Source organism: Erythrolamprus reginae, chromosome 1, assembly GCF_031021105.1.
Source record: "Erythrolamprus reginae isolate rEryReg1 chromosome 1, rEryReg1.hap1, whole genome shotgun sequence".
NCBI classification, from domain to species: Eukaryota; Metazoa; Chordata; class Lepidosauria; order Squamata; family Dipsadidae; genus Erythrolamprus; species Erythrolamprus reginae.
Window position 1 is genome coordinate 166,971,134 of NC_091950.1, and position 18,265 is coordinate 166,989,398.

At 37.9% G+C, this 18,265-nt stretch overlaps 1 protein-coding gene across 1 annotated transcript in view; it reads right to left on the reverse strand.

The window, feature by feature from the left end:
- DARS1 (aspartyl-tRNA synthetase 1) overlaps positions 1-18,265 on the reverse strand; it is a 61,692-nt gene that overhangs the window by 42,167 nt on the left and 1,260 nt on the right. Inside the window, exons 2-4 of the mRNA XM_070731420.1 lie at positions 16,819-16,876; positions 12,554-12,646; positions 1,756-1,858 (exon numbers count right to left, since the gene is read on the reverse strand). Coding sequence (XP_070587521.1) covers positions 1,756-1,858; positions 12,554-12,646; positions 16,819-16,876 — 254 coding nt within the window. The remainder of the gene's footprint in view (positions 1-1,755; positions 1,859-12,553; positions 12,647-16,818; positions 16,877-18,265) is intronic.

An 18,265-nucleotide genomic window follows, 5' to 3' on the forward strand; every position in this document is an offset into this window, starting at 1 on the left:
GCCTCTTTATACTGCAAGGAAAGAAATCTGACAAGCTGGTAAACACTTGGGATCATTCAGCTTTTTTTACATTATTATATGGAATACTTGATACCTCACACGTTATTCCATAGGACCTCTATGGGGAGCTTTTATTTTGTGCACAACTGTGTACAATAGTTGGAAAAACCCTGCCTGACACAATACTTTCAAAATTGTGGGAACAGTGTCCAAATAATGTGGAGGACATCAGATTGGGGAATACTTCAATAGAGATTGGGTCAAGTGAAGCATTATTTCAAAACAGTTTAGAAAGGAGAAGTAATAATCTCCATCAATTTGAATTGCTAGATTGGTTAGAATTTCTCTTTTTCAGAAAGTATAAATCTCATCAGAACTATTTACACTTGTGATATTTCTATAGGTTAGAGCACAGAAAGACACCCACCTCTGGTGGCTGCAAATGGCCAACTGAATGGGGGTCTCCACTGGCTTTTGGTGAAAGCTTACTTTAGTTCAGAAGGGACTTTTAAAAACATATTAGGAGAAGTTTAGATTTACATTGTAATTCTTAATGGTATTAAAAATTGCAACAGGGTTAGGAAAAAAGGGGGGATCCTGTTGGGATTTCAATTGACTAAAACCTGGATTATTGTAAGAGTTCATTTTTTTTTACTGACAAAAGGAAGGATTTCAAACGTCTTGTACTAGTATGTTTTTATTCATTGATGTAATCCTTAAATCTGAATATTACATACCAATTAAAAAGTGAATAATTATTACGTATGTACCTTATTCATCTTAGAACAAAAGACGCCTTAACACCCAACTCCCTTTCTCATTCTCACATTTAGTGTAAATATCAGGAAACAGACTCAGACTCAAACATTTCTAAAAGCAAGTCTAGAAGTGCTCTGGTCCATTGTTTAGTTTATTTTCAGGAAATCTTGCTTTCTGTCCTTGTTCCCAGATTTTATTTATTTATTTGATTTGTATCCTGCCTTTATTATTGTCTATAAATAACTCGAGGCAGCAAACATATCCAGCTCACCTTCCTCCTCCTATTTTCCCCACAACAACAATCCTGTGAGGTAGTCTGGACTGAGAGTTTGTGTGACTGGTCAAAAGTCATCCAGCCACATTACTTTGGTAACCCAAAGAACCGTCACATCATCAGGTCAAAATTTTAAAGACATCTACAAAAAGGAGGAGCCCATTGATTGCAGTCCTTTTTGGTAAAACAGAAATAGAGTCAATTACTATTAGGAAAAAGTTTGATGAGGGGGAACAAAACTTACACAGAACAAGATTAAGCACCAGTGAGACCAATTAATGGAATGTAAGTTATGTTCTTAGCCCTTTCCTTTTTAAGAAAGAAAATTGCAGTTCTGAACTTCTAAACACTTTTTAATTTGCCCTTGCTCTTTAGACAAGATGAAATACATTGCATGGGTAGGAACAGATACTTAAAAGGACACAGAGACATCCAAGAAAATAATGTCTCGGAGCTGAACTTGCCAATCGTTTTGTTAGCTAGCTGAAATAAATGGGAACTGTCTGTGTAAAGAATAAACTTCAGGACTGGGTTCCATTTTGTCTTTTGTAAATGTTAAGGCGTTCAATGTTATAGTGAACTGACAAATTTTAAATACCGGTACCTACATTTTAAAATACAAGTACAGCATTGATGTTAACGTGTGAAAAGGGCCCCAACCCCCAGGAGCCAGAATTCCCACAATTGTCGACTGTGGTAACAGGATATAATTGCTTACTTACTTGGCAGCAAACTTTACCATCTGCTTACTTGCATGGTCTCCCACAGCCACTAAAGCCTGGATGTTAAACTGCTGCTGACGTATGACTAAGAAACACTGTTTTCCTGAAAAGAAAGACGAAGAATAATGCAAGTGTTTCCAGGACAAATTACATGGGAAGTTTCTGAATGAATTTTTTTTTAAAAAGGTCTATTCCTTAATATCAGGCCGGGCTTTAGATGTAAACATGTACTGAAGATGTATACATGAACTTGAATAGTCTTTGCTGCAGCTTTTCCACCACAATAATCTTGAATTTATTTTTCTTATTTTTGTTAAAGGAAATTGTCCTTCAGGGAAAAATTACCAGGCGATAGTATATTGCTAAATGATAAAAATAATATGATGTAAAGAATAATGTAGTTACTTATGTGTAAAGATACATTTTAGATGAAGGTACACAAACCAAGACAATATCTCCAGATATAAGGTAACTAAGGTTCAGAGCAGAATAGGCTGATTCTGAGGTTTCTAATCCGCCTCAACGGTTTTATCTTTTTGACTTAATTTGGCATGTTCAAAGCACTTAATAAATGTCACTGAACAGAAGGGAAAAAGCAGCCACTAAACAAACACAGATGCTTTTTAAGTTACTTCTTCAATCAAGAGTTAAGCAACCTGATGCTTTTTAGATACTTTAAACCAGGGGTCGACAAAGTTGTTCAGAATCTAGGAGCCAGCCAAAAAATTTAGGAGCCAGAATTTTTTTTAAGCAAACTTGGTTTTTTGCCGAGTCTCCACCTGACATCGCTTTCACCCCCTCTGTCTCCTCCTTCCTCTCTCATCTCTTTCCTTCCTCTCCCTCCCTTTCTCTCTTTCCTTTCTCTCCCTTTCTGTCTATCCTTTCTATCTCTCACCCCTTCTCCCTCTTTCATTCCCTTTCTCTCCCTCCCTTTCTCTCTCATTCCTTTCTCTCCCTCTTTCCTTCCTATCTCTCTTTCTTTTTCTCCCTCCTTCATATCTTCTTTCTCTCCCCCTTCCTCCCTCTTTCCTTTCTCCCCCTCCCTTTCTCTTCCTTTTTCTCTATCCTTTCTACTTCTTACTCTTTCTTTCTCTCCCTCCTTCATTCAATTTTCTCTCCCTCCCTTTCTCTCCCTTTCTCTCTCTTTCCTTTCTCTCCCTCCCTTTCTCTTCCTTTTTCTCTATCCTTTCTACTTCTTACTCTTTCTTTCTCTCCCTCCTTCATTCAATTTTCTCTCCCCCCCTTCCTCCCTCTTTCCTTTCTCTCCCTCCCTTTCTCTTCCTTTTTCTCTATCCTTTCTACTTCTTACTCTTTCTTTCTCTCCCTCCTTCATTCAATTTTCTCTCCCCCCCTTCCTCCCTCTTTCCTTTCTCCCCCTCCCTTTCTCTTCCTTTTTCTCTATCCTTTCTGCTTCTTACTCTTTCTTTCTCTCCCTCCTTCATTCAATTTTCTCTCCCTCCCTTACTCTCTCTTTCCTTTCTCTCCCTCCCTTGTTCTCCCCTGGGGCTGCCTGTGCCTGCCCTGCACCACCCAACACGGACGGACAGCCCCCGGTCGTCGGTTCGTCGCCCCCCACCCCCCCACGGAGGGAGATCAGGCTGGCGAGGGCGGTAGAACTACGTCACCAGCCACTGGAGGGAGATCGGGCTGGCGGGGGCGGCGAATCCACCTCCCCAGCCGCGCGGAGGGAAATCCGGTAGGCGGGCGGGTGGCCGCGGCTCCCTGCGCGCCCCTGGAAAAGCGTACAGGGAACGGTGCCCGGGGCCGCTTTAGCCGCCCCCCGCTCCCCCCGCCATCTCCCCGCGACTGCCTGTGCCGCTGCAGCCGCGGCCCCCCCCCCCGCTCCCACCGCCAGTGCCGACAAGGAACCTTCAGCTGGGCGGGCGCTGCCGTGCCGGTGCCTCCGACCTCCCGGTTCCTGCTCGATGCCGCGGTTTCTGGCGCTCTCCTGCTGGGCTCCAAAGAAGGAAGGCGGGAAAAAGGCGCGAAGAATGGAGCTCTCCTTCCTGCCTGCCTTCTTTGGGACCCAGCAGGAGAGCGCCAGAAACCCCGGCATCGGGCAGGAGCGGAGAGGTCAGAGGCACCGCAGCGCCCTGCCCAGGCAGCTCTAGGCGCCAGACAACATTTTCTAGGCGCCACTGGCGACCAGGCGCCTGGGTTTGTCGAACCTTGCTTTAAACCACAATTAGAACTGAAGCGTAAACTATCTGGAGGCTACAGGTTACAGATTCATGCCCCATTCTTTGCTACACTATAATTTACTTCAGGTAGAATGGTAGCAGTAGCAATGTCAAGCAAAGCCTCTAGAGCTGGCTTTTTCAAGGTTTTCTCCAATAAGCTATGTTGGATGAGCATTTTTTGCCACAGAGGTCACTCCTATGGCAGCTTCTGCAAATATCCATCATGTTCTCTTTCTGAAACATCTCTATTCAATGGAATGTGGTGGGACAGAACAGAATATTTTTCCAGAATAGGGAACAGAATAGCATTTTAATTGCATTATACTGTATTATATAATTCTCCATTGTCAGTAGTAGGGTCTACTGAGAGATGCTGTAAGGAAGCAATTGGGAATAATTTAAAAAAAAAATCAAGGCAATAAAAATACTAATGATGTCTATTTTATGACTTTGAATAGGACAGAACATGACTTTATTGACCTGTTTACAGTTCCCCTAAAGAAGTAATTATGATTTTTATAGGGGGTCATCTTGGGGAACCTGGAGCTCTTAAGACAGTAACAGGTGCAGAAGTATGCACCAAGACTAGGGAGGCATGAAAGATTGGCTCCTTTTGACTCCCTGAGATATAAGAGAGAGGGAAGGGGAAACCCAGGCAGACTTGCAAGATTTTATTACATTACGTGGTACTGACATACAGTATTGTATGTCTCAGTAAAATACAATTCCAGTCTTCCTATGGAGTCAATTTCCAGATCTGGTCTATCTAGTAGAGATGAGAATCAAGATATACTCCTTGGTCAAGCTTTGTTATTCTAAGGCCTTGTGAGCAAAGGGGCAATTTTAAAATCTTGATGATTTGTTAGTTGAAGCTCCTTTTGCATCATAGCAAGCCACATCTTAATTAATAATTCTATAATACTTTTAACATTAACCTTTTGTCAAGAATTTCCTATTTTAACTTGGAACTGAATCTGACTGTCCAGTTATTAAGTTATAGTGCAAGTCAATATGCTTTATAATCTGCATTGGCTTTTTTAGTTGTAGTGCCTTAAAACATCATTCTTTTTGAAGAATGCCACGTTATTATATCATCTTCACTGATTGTTTAATTGTATTGTTTTAACAACTTTTGCTTTCTACTTTAATCAACTCGATGTTAAATTTTTGTAAAAAGCAGCATATCACTTAAATAATTTTTGAATTTATGAATACTTAATAAAACTGATAAATTTATTTATTTATTTTATTACATTATATTTTATTGGATTTTTATCCTGCCCTTCTCCGAAATATGAAAGGCTGGTGAGCCTTCTGTTGATAAATCAACTTTTTAGTTTGAAAATCAGAATATCATGATATGCATTCTAAAGTTTCACTTCACTATTACAGTACTTAACAGCACAATGTGAGGCTCATGTCCTTAATTCCAAATAAAATCTTACTAAAAGCAAAAATTTAAAAAATCATAAACTTTTATTTTAACAATGATCTTAATTATGGATTATTATTCTACTACACTGAAGGAAACCAAATCTTCCAAAGAGTAATCAAAGTTATTTTACTTTTATTTTTAAAAGTACAGTATTCCATTCTATGAATTGCAGTAATCGACATAGCTTCTAGTACATTTATTTTTTTATGTACAAGTGACATTTATTTCCTTTAAAAGTGAAGGAAAATCACCCTCTTCCCCACTACAACTATGCTGCCTGCGGTAGATTACTACTGATTCGGACAGGTTCTTAGAACCGGTAGTGCCAGTGGTGGGAGGCTCCGCCCACCCACCTGGGACACTTCTGCACATCCAGAATGTTTTACAACTCACCGCTGAATGCTGACCAGTTTTTAAAAGAAAGTCACAAAGGTTGAAAAGTTGCCATAGTTAAATGAATCTCTGTAGTTGTTAACTTAGTACAATTCTTAAGTGAATCTGGCTTCTCCATTGACTTTGCTTGTCAGACGGTTGCAAATATGATCACATGATCCTGGGTCACTGCAACCTTTGTAAATACATGCCAGTTGCCAAGCATCAAAATTTTGATCTTATGACCACGGGGAATCTGCAACGGTTTTAAGTGCGAAAAATGGTCACAAGTCACTTTTTGCAATGTTATTCTAGCTTTGAACGGTCACTAAAAAAATGGTTGTAAGTCGAGGATTACCTGTACTGAATTGCTATGCTTATTCATCAAGCACGTGAACAATTTAAAAATATTTTAACAGAAAATAATTTGAGGAATGAAAGTGGGATGAAATCAAAGAAGATATTGAAGAACAAACCTATTTCCATATATTAAGTCAGAATGGGAACACTCAGCATATTATGGTAAATTATTTATTTGCATTTCTATCTAAAGTCCTCATTTTAATAAAGTTAGAATTTTATGGGGCTCCATTTAAAAAAAAATCTTTTAAGATGAACACTGGCAAGATTCTGTCTCTTGAGTTAAGAGATATATTATTTATCAAGTCAAAATAGCCATTGTTTAAAACATTCTAACATTTGCTACAATACCTCTATAATTCTAGGAATAACTCAAATTCCTTGATCTGTTTTAAGACGTTTTGTTAAAGAGATGCATTTCCTAAAATTGTGAATCAGCTTCTCCAGAAAGCTGATAGCTCTGAAACTAAGGAAGATTAAGGGAACCCAAAGGAGACTCAATCTGAAAGTTTTCAGTTATAAGTCAAGCAGTTCAGAATACATTATCATAGCTAACACTAACACTAGCTAAGAAAATAGGGGAATTCCATTTCCCCCCGAACTGTTTACCTGGATCTACGTATTGGAAATCTCATATAGTAAAAGCTTAGACTCGGAATAAAGAACATGGCACTAACCAATCCAATTACTAAAAGCAAAATTAATGTCACAATACAAGAATGTGAATTGACAGTGGCTGGCTCTGTTCACAGACTTGATGAGCCACAACATGAATGCTCTTAACATTTGTCTCTACCCTACTTTTCAGAAGGGGGATTAACAATATGATTTTCACAGAATTAGTGGCGCAAAATAATATGTCATTTGATCTACCTTACTATAGAACTATAATGTGCAACCATTTGTTGTTTCCAGCATTATTAAAATGTTTTTTAAAGCAACAGGCTTTTGTCCTAACTGCTGTAATCTTATACAACACTGTTTTTGTCTACACAGGAAATAAACTTTGATCAACACAACTGTTAGTTTCAGATGCCACCTAAAGATGTCAAAACATACTTAAAGTTTGTGTGCTAGAAGCAGATGTCCAAGAAAACCTGTTTCCATAGTGAAGAAAAATGACAGGCAGGTGGGTCTGCATAAGACATAGTATGGAGCTCAGACTGAGAAGTTCCTCTGAGGTCGCTGTTAAGAGCAGATTTTTTCACTCTTTTTTCTTTAAAGAACTGAACTTAAAGAACTGAAGCATTTCATTTTGTACAACATGAAAACTTAATTTGTTCCAGGGTTTCCCATTTCTTTAAACTGTATGATAGATACTAAATAAAAAGCCATGATTTTAGTTTGAAAAAAGAAATTCTAGCATGACTATTAATTCAGTAATGCTTTGAGACTTTAAATCTATATGAATTCTAAATGTTTTTATGACCTTAAGGGCACTTAAAAGGGTACTTAGCTATACAGTAATCCCTCACTACTTCATGGTTCATTTTTTGTGGATTCGCTACTTCACGGGTTTTCAAAGGGGGCTTAAATCCATTAAATCCATTGAAAATTTTAAATCCATTAAAAATTCATAAAATTCTTCTACAGTACTACTGTACTATATTAAAGAAACTGCTAGGATATCACATGTAGTTCCAGCTGAGAAACATTATAGAATGACTGTTTAACGCAAAGAGTGGGTTTTAAAAGTCCAAATACTCGTTAAATATATATAAAAATATCTTTCTCCTACTTCATGGAAATTTGTTTTTTATGGGTGGTCTTGGAATGCATCCCTCATGAGAGGGATCACTGTATTCTCATCACAAAAAGGTTTACTACTTATAAAATCCAGCATATCAATTAGAGTAAATATACATGTTTATTGTAAAGTGTTCACAGAACTTCAGTCATTAAGTGAATGTGCTTTTCTTATATTAAAAATAATCCATAAATATCCATTTAAGGAGTAGAAAAAATGAGGCTGAAACCTAGAGCATCTACTATCAGAATTATAATCTAGAAGCCAACACTCTGTCCTGCTGCACCTATCTAGAAGATAGCATCCTACAAGGAAATATCCAACCTCTCATCCAAAATGTCATGCTGACACATATATCTCCTGTACTGTTTGTTAAGAGTTACGAATGTGGAAGGTAGCCTCACCAAATAGCCCCACCATATAGATCAAAAACTATAAGTAACTGAAGTCTTTAAAGAAAGAAAACACTGCAACAGGCTTTCTTGTAAGAAATATACTTTACTGTTCTTCTTAGCAAAAAGTTTAAAGTTAAAAGTTTAAATAAACTATCACTTTTACTCTGTATCACCAACTATTAACCAATATAAGAAACCACCCACAATACTATCATACAACTACATGTAACTACTATACAGCTACCACAACTATTACAACTAACTACCAAACCCATGCAAGAGTGTATTTTACTTTCCCAATCAATCAGGTTGCAATACACTTAGTAAACCTATGATTACACACTAATTATTGCTTATATCAGTCATTACCATGGTTACAGACCATTTTCTTGCACTGCAATATTATCTCAGGATGTATTTACTCCTGACACTGTTCCCATGAGCAAACTTCCGAGGCTGCTATTTCAAACAGTAGATTGGAACACTTAGATATCTGTCTTTTTATCAATTGTAACTAGCAGCCAGAATTCTTTAAAATGTTTGTATTTGCTTAACTCAAGTTGTGCTTGACATACCATAACCTGGAATTCTGATTTTCAAACTTCCTGTGCTGTTAATAATTTTCCTGGGTATTTAGCCTTTAACAAGTTGCTGTAGGAATGATTAAAGTCACTCACATCCAAATTACTTTTCATTTGTTTTAAGGTGCTCCATATGGGGCTGCCCTTGAAGCTATCATTGATCCAGAAATTATTTATTCTTAAAATTTATATAAAACATAACAACTTATATGTTAGGTTTATATGCTATATACATTTATATAGCTAACTATTTCTCAAATCAAATGACTCAGGACAGAGTACAACAAAGTTTAAAAACCCTATAATTTATAAATGGGTCATTCTTTGTCAAGTGGACCAGGTGTCCACCCGATTGATTTTTGCAGCCTTATTTGAAAAGAAACCAGCACAAAAACAACATATATGATAGACAAAAACATGCTCTTTCTAATGAAACAAAAATGAAGATGACTGAAGGTGAGAAAACAGAGAGCTCTGTTTCATCGCCTTCAATCATCTTCATTAGAAAGGGCAAGGTTTTTTCTATCACTCTCTGTTTTCTCACCTTCAATCATCTTCATTTTTATTTCATTAGAAAGAGCACTTTTTTTCCTATCGTATGTTGTTTTTGTGATGGTTTTTCAAATAAGGCTTCAATTTCACCTGGTCCACTTGACAAAGAATGACCTAAATAACAATTATTAAAAACTATAAAAACACAGCTAAAAAAATAATGGGCAAAGAGATGTTAACAATAATGGATCCACCCATTAGTCTGGGAATTCCAAGCCTGATGGTACAACTAGGTCTTTAAAGACTTTCGGAAAGTCAGGATCAATGGTGCCTCAGTGGGAAAGATATCCCACAACATGGGCACAACATGGGCACTACAGCAGAGAAGATCCACTGCCTAGGGTCCATCAAAGGAAGGTCTGTAAATGATGAAAGCTGCAGCATATCTGCTCTATTAGCTCTGATATGATTGGAAGATGTAACTGAGGAGAAGCAGTCTCTCAAATAACCCGGGTCATAGTTCCCTCTAAGCTGAGCAGTGAGCAATCGCTCACTTAAAAATCATCATCAACTCAGAGTTTTCCAAAACTGCCCAGAAGCCGAGAGGGAAAGAGTGAGAGGGAAGGAGAGAGAGAGGAAGAGAGGAAGAGAGAGAAACAGATAGAAAAAAGAGAGGCAGGAAAAGAGAAAGAAAAAGAATGGGAGTAAGGAAGAGAGAAAGAAAATCAAAATCTAGTTTGAAACTAGCTCAACTATTTAAGTGGCATTTTGATATTGATAGAGTTGCCCTATTATGAGCTCACTGTTATGGGCACACAGTACAGTATTTTATTTTGAAATTCTCTGAGGCAAAACAGGGTGGGGTTTTTATTTATTTGTTTGTTTATTTATTTATTTATTATTTCTGTGCCGCCCAGTGCTGAAGGGACTGCCGCTCAGACACTATACTTTTCTGCCCTCCCCCCCCAAAAAATTAGAGGGAACACTGACCCGGGTCTATGCCATATGAGGCTTTCAAAGTCAAAACTGGCACTGTGAATTTAAAACGACAAAAAGAAAAAATAATAGGGACTCAACCTATTTTCCAAAGCAGCAGAAGGCAAGACAAGAAACAATGGATGGAAACTAATCAAGGAGATAAGCAACCTGGAATTAATGAAAAACTTCCTAACAGTGAGTACGATTAACCGGTGAAACATTTTGCCTTCAGAAGTTGTAGGTTATCACTGTTGTGTATACTCCTGTTCAGTTTGGGGATTTTTCAGATTCTGATTCAGAAAGTGGTTATGAATTAGTGCTAGGGCCTGATTTAGAGGCAGAAGAAGTAGGAGACCAACCACAGGATGTTTCTATGAGTTCAGATTCAAGTGAAGGAGAAGCAGATGCTAGATGGATAAATCCTTATTTCAGACGCTTGCAGAGGCGAAGAGAGCAAGTGTCAGGGAAGAAATATTAAGGAGAGGAATGGGTTAATTAATTAATTAATTCATTCATCACGTCTGGGTGTCATCGGGGAAGAATGGTGGAGTTTTCAATCTGCTATTAAGCAATATGGAGGTGTCTTCCCACAGCTCTGAAAGTAAGCTTTATTTTATGTGTTTTTAATTGCAGTTTTTATTACCCTGGGCTAATGCTGCCTAGCCATACATTTTAAAATGAATGGTGGAATGCTTTGAGGATGTTTATGCTGCCTTAACTACTATAAACTGAGATAAGAGAGACTGCATACCGAGATGACCCAGTTTGTAACAGAAGGAAGAAAAATAAAGATGATGTTTTGTTTTTACAAATCTCTGCAGTTAGCAAGCCTTTATTCCAATTAACAGTGGCCTTAGCCGGAGATCAGAACAATCACCTGGGCTGGGTTCCAGTTACCTTTGCTACTGGAGAACATTGCGACGTTTCACGCATGCGCATCTCCTTGCATGATTTTACTTCCGCACATGCTCATAAGGATGTCTCAGCCCGAATTTTTACTTAATTTTTTTTTTTTAAAGATCCCTTCCAGCTCTATTCTAATTTGATTTGATTTGAATTGAATCTGGAAACAAACTGGTAACAATGCCGCCACAGAGCAGAGGTGTAAAGAATACAGAACTGCCTGTGTAGGTTTGCTCCAGTTGAAGTTTCCAGATACTCTTCAAAGGCAATGCCATGCAGCACACATTACATTAGTATAACTGAGAGGTAACAAGGACATGAGTGAACATGAAAAGACCCTCTTGATGTATGAATGGAAGAATTGGTGCACAACATAAAGTTGTGCAAAATCCCTCCGAGCCATGACAGCCGCCTGCTCCTTAAGCAGGAGTCTTGAATCCAAGACCACACTAGATTGCTCATAAGATATGTTTGGAGCAATGCAGGCCCATCTAGCACCAAAGATGCATCAAAACTAGACAGTCCCTAGAGCCACTCAGTTTTTTCAGGGTTCAGTTGAAGCTAGTTCCTCTTTAGACCCTCTCAGTCTTTAAATACCAGAATAAGATGTCCAAATGTTGCTTAATTTACTAGAGGAAGAGAAGAACAGTTGAGTATCATCAGCATATTGATGATACTCCAGCTCACGGCAATGAAATGAAACATGCAAGCAATTTCAGGTACATCTTGATGCATCTACGTAACTTTTTTTCTTTTATGAGGTGCATAATTTACCAGTGGGCTTTTGGTACAATTTGTTAATTGTCATCTATAAGCCATATAAAGTTGTATGACTTTTGAAAGAGTTATTTGTGGTATTGTCCTTCTCCAATTGTCCTTGCCTGTCCTATAAAATCTCACAGTGGGCATATTCTGGGTTCTACCAACCATCCTGTAGGACACCAAAGTCATACCTCCTTCTGTTACTGTCACCATCATCTGGAATACCATCTTTCTAGAGGCCAAGGAAATTTGTGAGCCTAACTGGTGGGTAGCCAGTATTTTTATCGGTATTTTTTTCACCACAATTTTCTGTTTCAGTGGTTTTCAATTTATTTTATGGTTTTTAACATTCACATTATATTGAGTTTTTGAATTTGGCGATGTTTAAAACCAAAATAAATGTTACGCACAGATCACAAGTATATGAATGAATACATGGAAAAATAATATATGGCAGCAATGGAAGTAGAAGTGGAAACAGATAGGATACATGGGATGTAAGCAATAGAAATACATATTAGAAACACACTAGGGCAAGGAGATAATACTTGAGCTTTTCTGACTCATGACAATGTTTAAAGAAGCAGTCTTACCTTTTGCTCTACTAGTATGAATCCTGCCACGAAGCCAAACAGTTTCATCAGCTTTCTCTCCTGTCAAATCCTTTATTTGTACCAACACACGATCTGCATATAAAAGATATAGTGACATATATTGAGAACACTTTATTCATATTTACATGAAAGTTATTTATTAAATCTCTTAACAAAATTGTGAGTTAGATCCAGGCTTATACCTGCTAATGTGTTGCTGGGAATGGGGCAAAATAGCAATTCTGACTCTTCTATGGCCCCTGTATTCCCCTAAAGCCCCTGTATTCTCCTAGTTTAGGTGAATAATAAAATAGAATTGGGGAACAAGGAAGACAGGGAAAAATGGCCAAAAGTTGCCACTGTGCACTCCTTGTCCATAAATAGCTCTATGAATAATTGAAAATCTCTAATTATGTTCTAGATTCCAGAGACTTTAACATTTAATAATAATTTTGAAACTTATTTCAAATGTTGTTATGGAAAAAAGTCCAAATAGTTAAATACCAAAATAATTCAATATCATTTCCTTTTCAAGTAGATCTGTTTAAAATAATAAAAGATTAAAAATGTTATGGTCAAAAAACTCAGAACATTATCTCTAGTCATAGAAGAAATGAATCTCATGAGTACTTTTATAAATGATGTAGAAAATTCCTTATGTTTATGTAACACAATTAATCTCCTGCCTCACTATAGATTAAGAACAATATTCTATTATTTTTCTTTTCCTGATAAACACTAGAAAGACCATAAAATAAAAGCTGCTGGAATGGCCTACCAATAAATGAGAAGAGAAGCATGTACAGATGGCTTTTGCCTATGAGCCCTGAGAATTTCATCTCTCATCAAAACTTATCTATGTATATCAGTACAAGAGCTACTCTCTCCTGGCAAAATGACATATGCATTTGATAACTATGTAAACATATGAATTAATTAGGTGAGACCAAAGGCACAAATTTCTCCCATATGAACTTTCTTGATCAACAGTCCTGCAGTATCGTATAATTCCAATATTTGTATTTATGTTTCTATAATGGAAATGGCTACATCATAACTATAGGAGTTTGTGAATATAGGTTATGCTCGATTTATGACCTCAATTGAGATCAGAATCACTGTTGTTAAGCAAGACAATTATTAAGCGATTGCCCAATTTTGCAATGTTTTTGCTGAGATTCTTAAATGAATCACTGCAGTTATTAAATGAATCAAGTAGTAAATGAAACCAACTTTCTCCATTGACTTAGCTTGTCAGAAGCCAGCCGGGAAGGTTGCAAATGGTAATCTCATAACCCTGAGATGCTGAAACTGCTGTAAATACAAGCTCATTCTCAAGTGTCCAAATTTTTTGAGGATATTGTTGTGGTGGTCATAAGTATGGAAACAGGTCATAAATCACATTTTTCAATGATATTGTAACTTTGAAAGGTCACTAAACGATTGGTTGTAAATTAAGTACTATTATAGTAATGGAAATGTTGGGACATGTCCATGGAGGTTTATTTATTTATTTATTAGATTTGTATGCCGCCCCTCTCCGCACACTCAGGGCGGCGAACAACAGTAAAAAGACAATATAAATAAATCTAATATTAAAACTAATTTAAAAAACCCCAATTTAAGGAACCAATCATACATACAGACATACCATGCATAAATTTTATAAGCCTAGGGGGAAGGGAATATCTCAATTCCCCCATGCCTGACGATAGAGGTGGCTTTTAAGAAGCTTACGAAAGGCAAGGAGGGTGGGGGCAATTCTGATATCTGGGGGGAGTTGATTCCAGAGGGTCGGGGCCGCCACAGAGAAGGCTCTTCCCCTGGGTCCCGCCAAACGACATCCAGGTAATGGTTGTCCCAAAGGTGCTTTTTTCAAGAGGCAACTGGACTTTCTGCTTTTTCTTCAAAGATGTTTTGCTTCTCATCCAAGAAGCTTCTTCAGCTCTGACTGGATGGTGGGGAATAGAAGGATTTATATGCAGTGGCTCAGTGGCTCAGTGGCTAAGATGCTGAGCTTGTCGATCAAAAAGGTTGGCCGTTTGGTGGTTTGAATCCATAGTGCCACGTTATGGAGTGAATTTCTGTTCTTTGTGCCAGCTTCTGCCAACTTAGCAGTTCAAACGCATGTAAAAATGCAAGTAGAAAAATAGGGACCACCTTTGGTGAAAAGGTAACATTGTTCCATGCGCCTTCAGCATTTAGTCATGCTGACCACATGACCATGGACACATCCTCGGACAGTGCTGGCTCTTTGGCTTTGAAACAGAGATGAGCACTGGCCCCTAGTCAGAAACGACTATCACATATGTGCGTGGGGAACCTTTACCTTTACCCTCCATTTGTATTCTTTTAGTGAGTCTTTGAGGCCATCTGAAGGTTTATCTGTGTAATCAGGGTCTCCTGAGTGATGCAAATGGGTGTGGAGCCTTCTTGGAACTGTTGAAAGGACTGCCTTGTAGACTGAAAATAGATGTCATATCCTTTCCCCTTTGTTGAGAGAGGGTTGTTCAATTTTGACTTAGATGGCTTTTTTGACCTGCCTTTCAAACCAGCAGTCTTCTCTGTCCAAAGTATGGGCTTTGCTGTGTTTAAAAGAGTGGACTTTGTCTTTTAAAGGCAGGTGGGCTGCTGAATCTAGTCCTGATGTGTTTGTTTTCCTACACTGTGCCATGCATTTATGAAGTGGTTATTTTATTTCCCCAATGTACAGATCTGCAAATGACTCACTGCATTGTACTGCATATACCACTTTGCTCAGTTTGCGTCTGGCTATTTTTATCCTCGGAGTGGATAAGCTTCTGCCTTAGTGTATTCTTGGATATGAAGTGTGTATTTATGTTGTATTGGCCGAAGATCCTCCTGAGCAGGGGTCCCCAAACTTTTTACACAGGGGGCCAGTTCACGGTCCCTCGGACTGTTGGAGGACCGGACTATTAAAAAATCTGAACAAATCCCTATGCACACTGCACATATCTTATTTTAAAGTAAAAAATAAAATGGGAACGTACTGTTTAGAGGGGGGGAAGTCTGAAATTCACAAACGTTTATGTTTTGTTTTTAATTTTCTTTTGTTAACATCTGATTAGCTATACAAGATTTTTTTGGTTTATAGAAAAATATATAAAGACAGAAGGAAGCACTTTGTCATAATGGTTAATACGTTAGAAATATAATTGGTGTACTTTTCGAAGGAAGATTAAGGAGGGAATTTAATTAAAAGAAAAGTATGTACCTGGATGACAACTTTAGAAAAAAAAATTGCAATTTTTTTGATGATTGATATTTGTTACTAACAAAATACTGCATTTTATTCATGGAAAATTAGATGGTACACTGTATTGTTTGAATGTATGTTGAGAATTTTTTTTAAAAAAATTTACACCTCCCCAAACAAGTCCTTCCTTCCTCCGCCCCTCCATTCATTTCATTCTTCCTTCCTTCCCTCCCTTCCTTCCTCTCCTTTTCTCTCTCTCTTGCTTTCTTTCTCTCACTCAAAATCTTTCTCTCTCTTGCTTTCTTTCTCTCTCTTTCTCTCTCTTGCTTTCTTTTTCTCTCTCTTGCTTTCTTTCTCTCTCTTGCTCACTATCTCTCTTTCTCACTATCTCTCTTCCTCCCTCCCTTTCTCTCTCCCTCTCTTTCTCCACCTTACTTCCTTCCCTCTCTCCTTCCTTCCTCTCCACTTCTCTTTCCCTCCCTCTTTTTCCCTTCTCTTTCCCTTTTCTTTCTTTCTCCCCACTTCTTTCTCTGAAGTTCGTAGCGGAGTGTCCAGCCTCCCCAACCCCCCAGGTGTATGGCAGGCTGGCAGTAGAATGGGGAGCTCGTACGCATAGGCGCGTGCAAACCTTCACTGGTGCAAGACTTCCCCGCACTTTCTTTGTCACTCCCCGTCCCAACTTCAATGCCCAGCTCCCCAGTGAGGCCTTGGAAAAGACTGCATGGGGGGTTGTTTTGGTGTGCGTGGCAGCACCCCTTACAGAGGACATTGCTGTGGTCCCCAGACACAGAAGCCAGGGGGGGGGGGGACTCAGAGCCCACGGGGGTTTCTTCAGGCCGACAGACTCACCCGCGGGCCGGATAAATGGCCTCAGCGGGCCGCATCCGGCCCCCGGGCCGTAGTTTGGGGACCACTGCTCCTGAGAATATCGAAAAAGCTCAAACTGCCTCCATCAAAGCTAGAAACAAAACTAATTTGAGGCCTCAATCAGCACTATGTTACTTATTATATTACATCTCTATATGTTTTATAGAATTTTGAAACTGACCTGGTTTTTCCTGTGACTGTATCAGTGGCAATATTCCATATCTTTCTTTTGCAAAATCCTGAAAAGAGAAGAGCGACAAATTATAATAAAATGCCATAATCAAATCAGTCATGCTTTGATATATTTCACTATAATTCCTGATGAGTGAATAACATATTCTACATATGAATGTGGAATACATATAATACATATGAATCTCAGAATTAACTAATCTACATGCTAGTTTGAGATTCTGAATATAAAGCAGTAATGGAGTTCAAAATAAATTCACCTCTGAGCACGAGATACATGAATCACTCACCATATTATACCATATATGTAATCACTTAGTAACATTCAGTTCTATATACTAAATTACTTTCATCATTTATTAATAGTGATAAGCACAGGAAAATGTGCACCATGTATGGCTTCATTCCCTTTCAATTTTTGCTTGAAGCATGATATAATTTGAACCTTGAGAACTGTGTAACAACTATACTTCTCTACTGTAATTATAAAAGGATGGAAAACAAAGGTTACTAATACAGCTAATAGATGTAATTCATGTATTCAGACATAACTTGTGAGAATGCACTACTTTCTGAGGAGAAACTGGACTATGGAATTCAATATAGTACCATTAATCTGAAGGACTTCAAACCCGGAAACAGGTTTTAGGCTTGCACTTGACAGGTATGTAAATGGGGAAAAAAGAAAGTATTCCCAGAAATAGGGCTATACAAAATATGTCATGCACTAAGGCAGAAAAGTAGAAAGGCAATCATAAAATGAAGTGAAATTAATACTACAGTAAAATATATGTCCTGAACAATGCAAAAATGATGTGCAGCAAGTTTTAATCTCATAATGCTCATGGTGGGGATTTTGAAAAGGAAAATGTTTTTCAGGGATGCGATAAAGTTAGTTACATGGTTAAAAAAAGGCCTGTCTGACTCCTGATAGCTAAACCAGACAGAGGAAAAGGCATTTTTGATTTTCCAAAGCATGCATAAAAATTTGAAACAGTCCATTCCTTTACTGAACAACGTTCAACTCTCATTTAGACAAATAATTTGATCCTTGCAGACCACTCATTACTAAGAACACTTTAAAAAGCAGTACATATATTCAATTTTATGTGCAAAAAACTATGCAAGAATTAAAATCAGAATTGTAACAAATCCTGCTATAAAATAAAATTTGTGATAGCAAAAGAAACCTGAAAACAGCTTGAACAAGTACTATGTGAGCTTGAACAAGTTCATTTCATTTACACATTGTAAACAAAAATGATTCTGAACAGTGTGACAAAAATACTTTTAGTAAAGCAAGCTGTCATAAGGTTGTGCATTTGGAATAGAATATTTTAATTTTACTAATGGGTACCCAGAACCTTTATTCATTTATTGATATAAACAGAGTATTTTCCATTCTATGCAAAATCCCTGTAGCAAATCTATAGCAA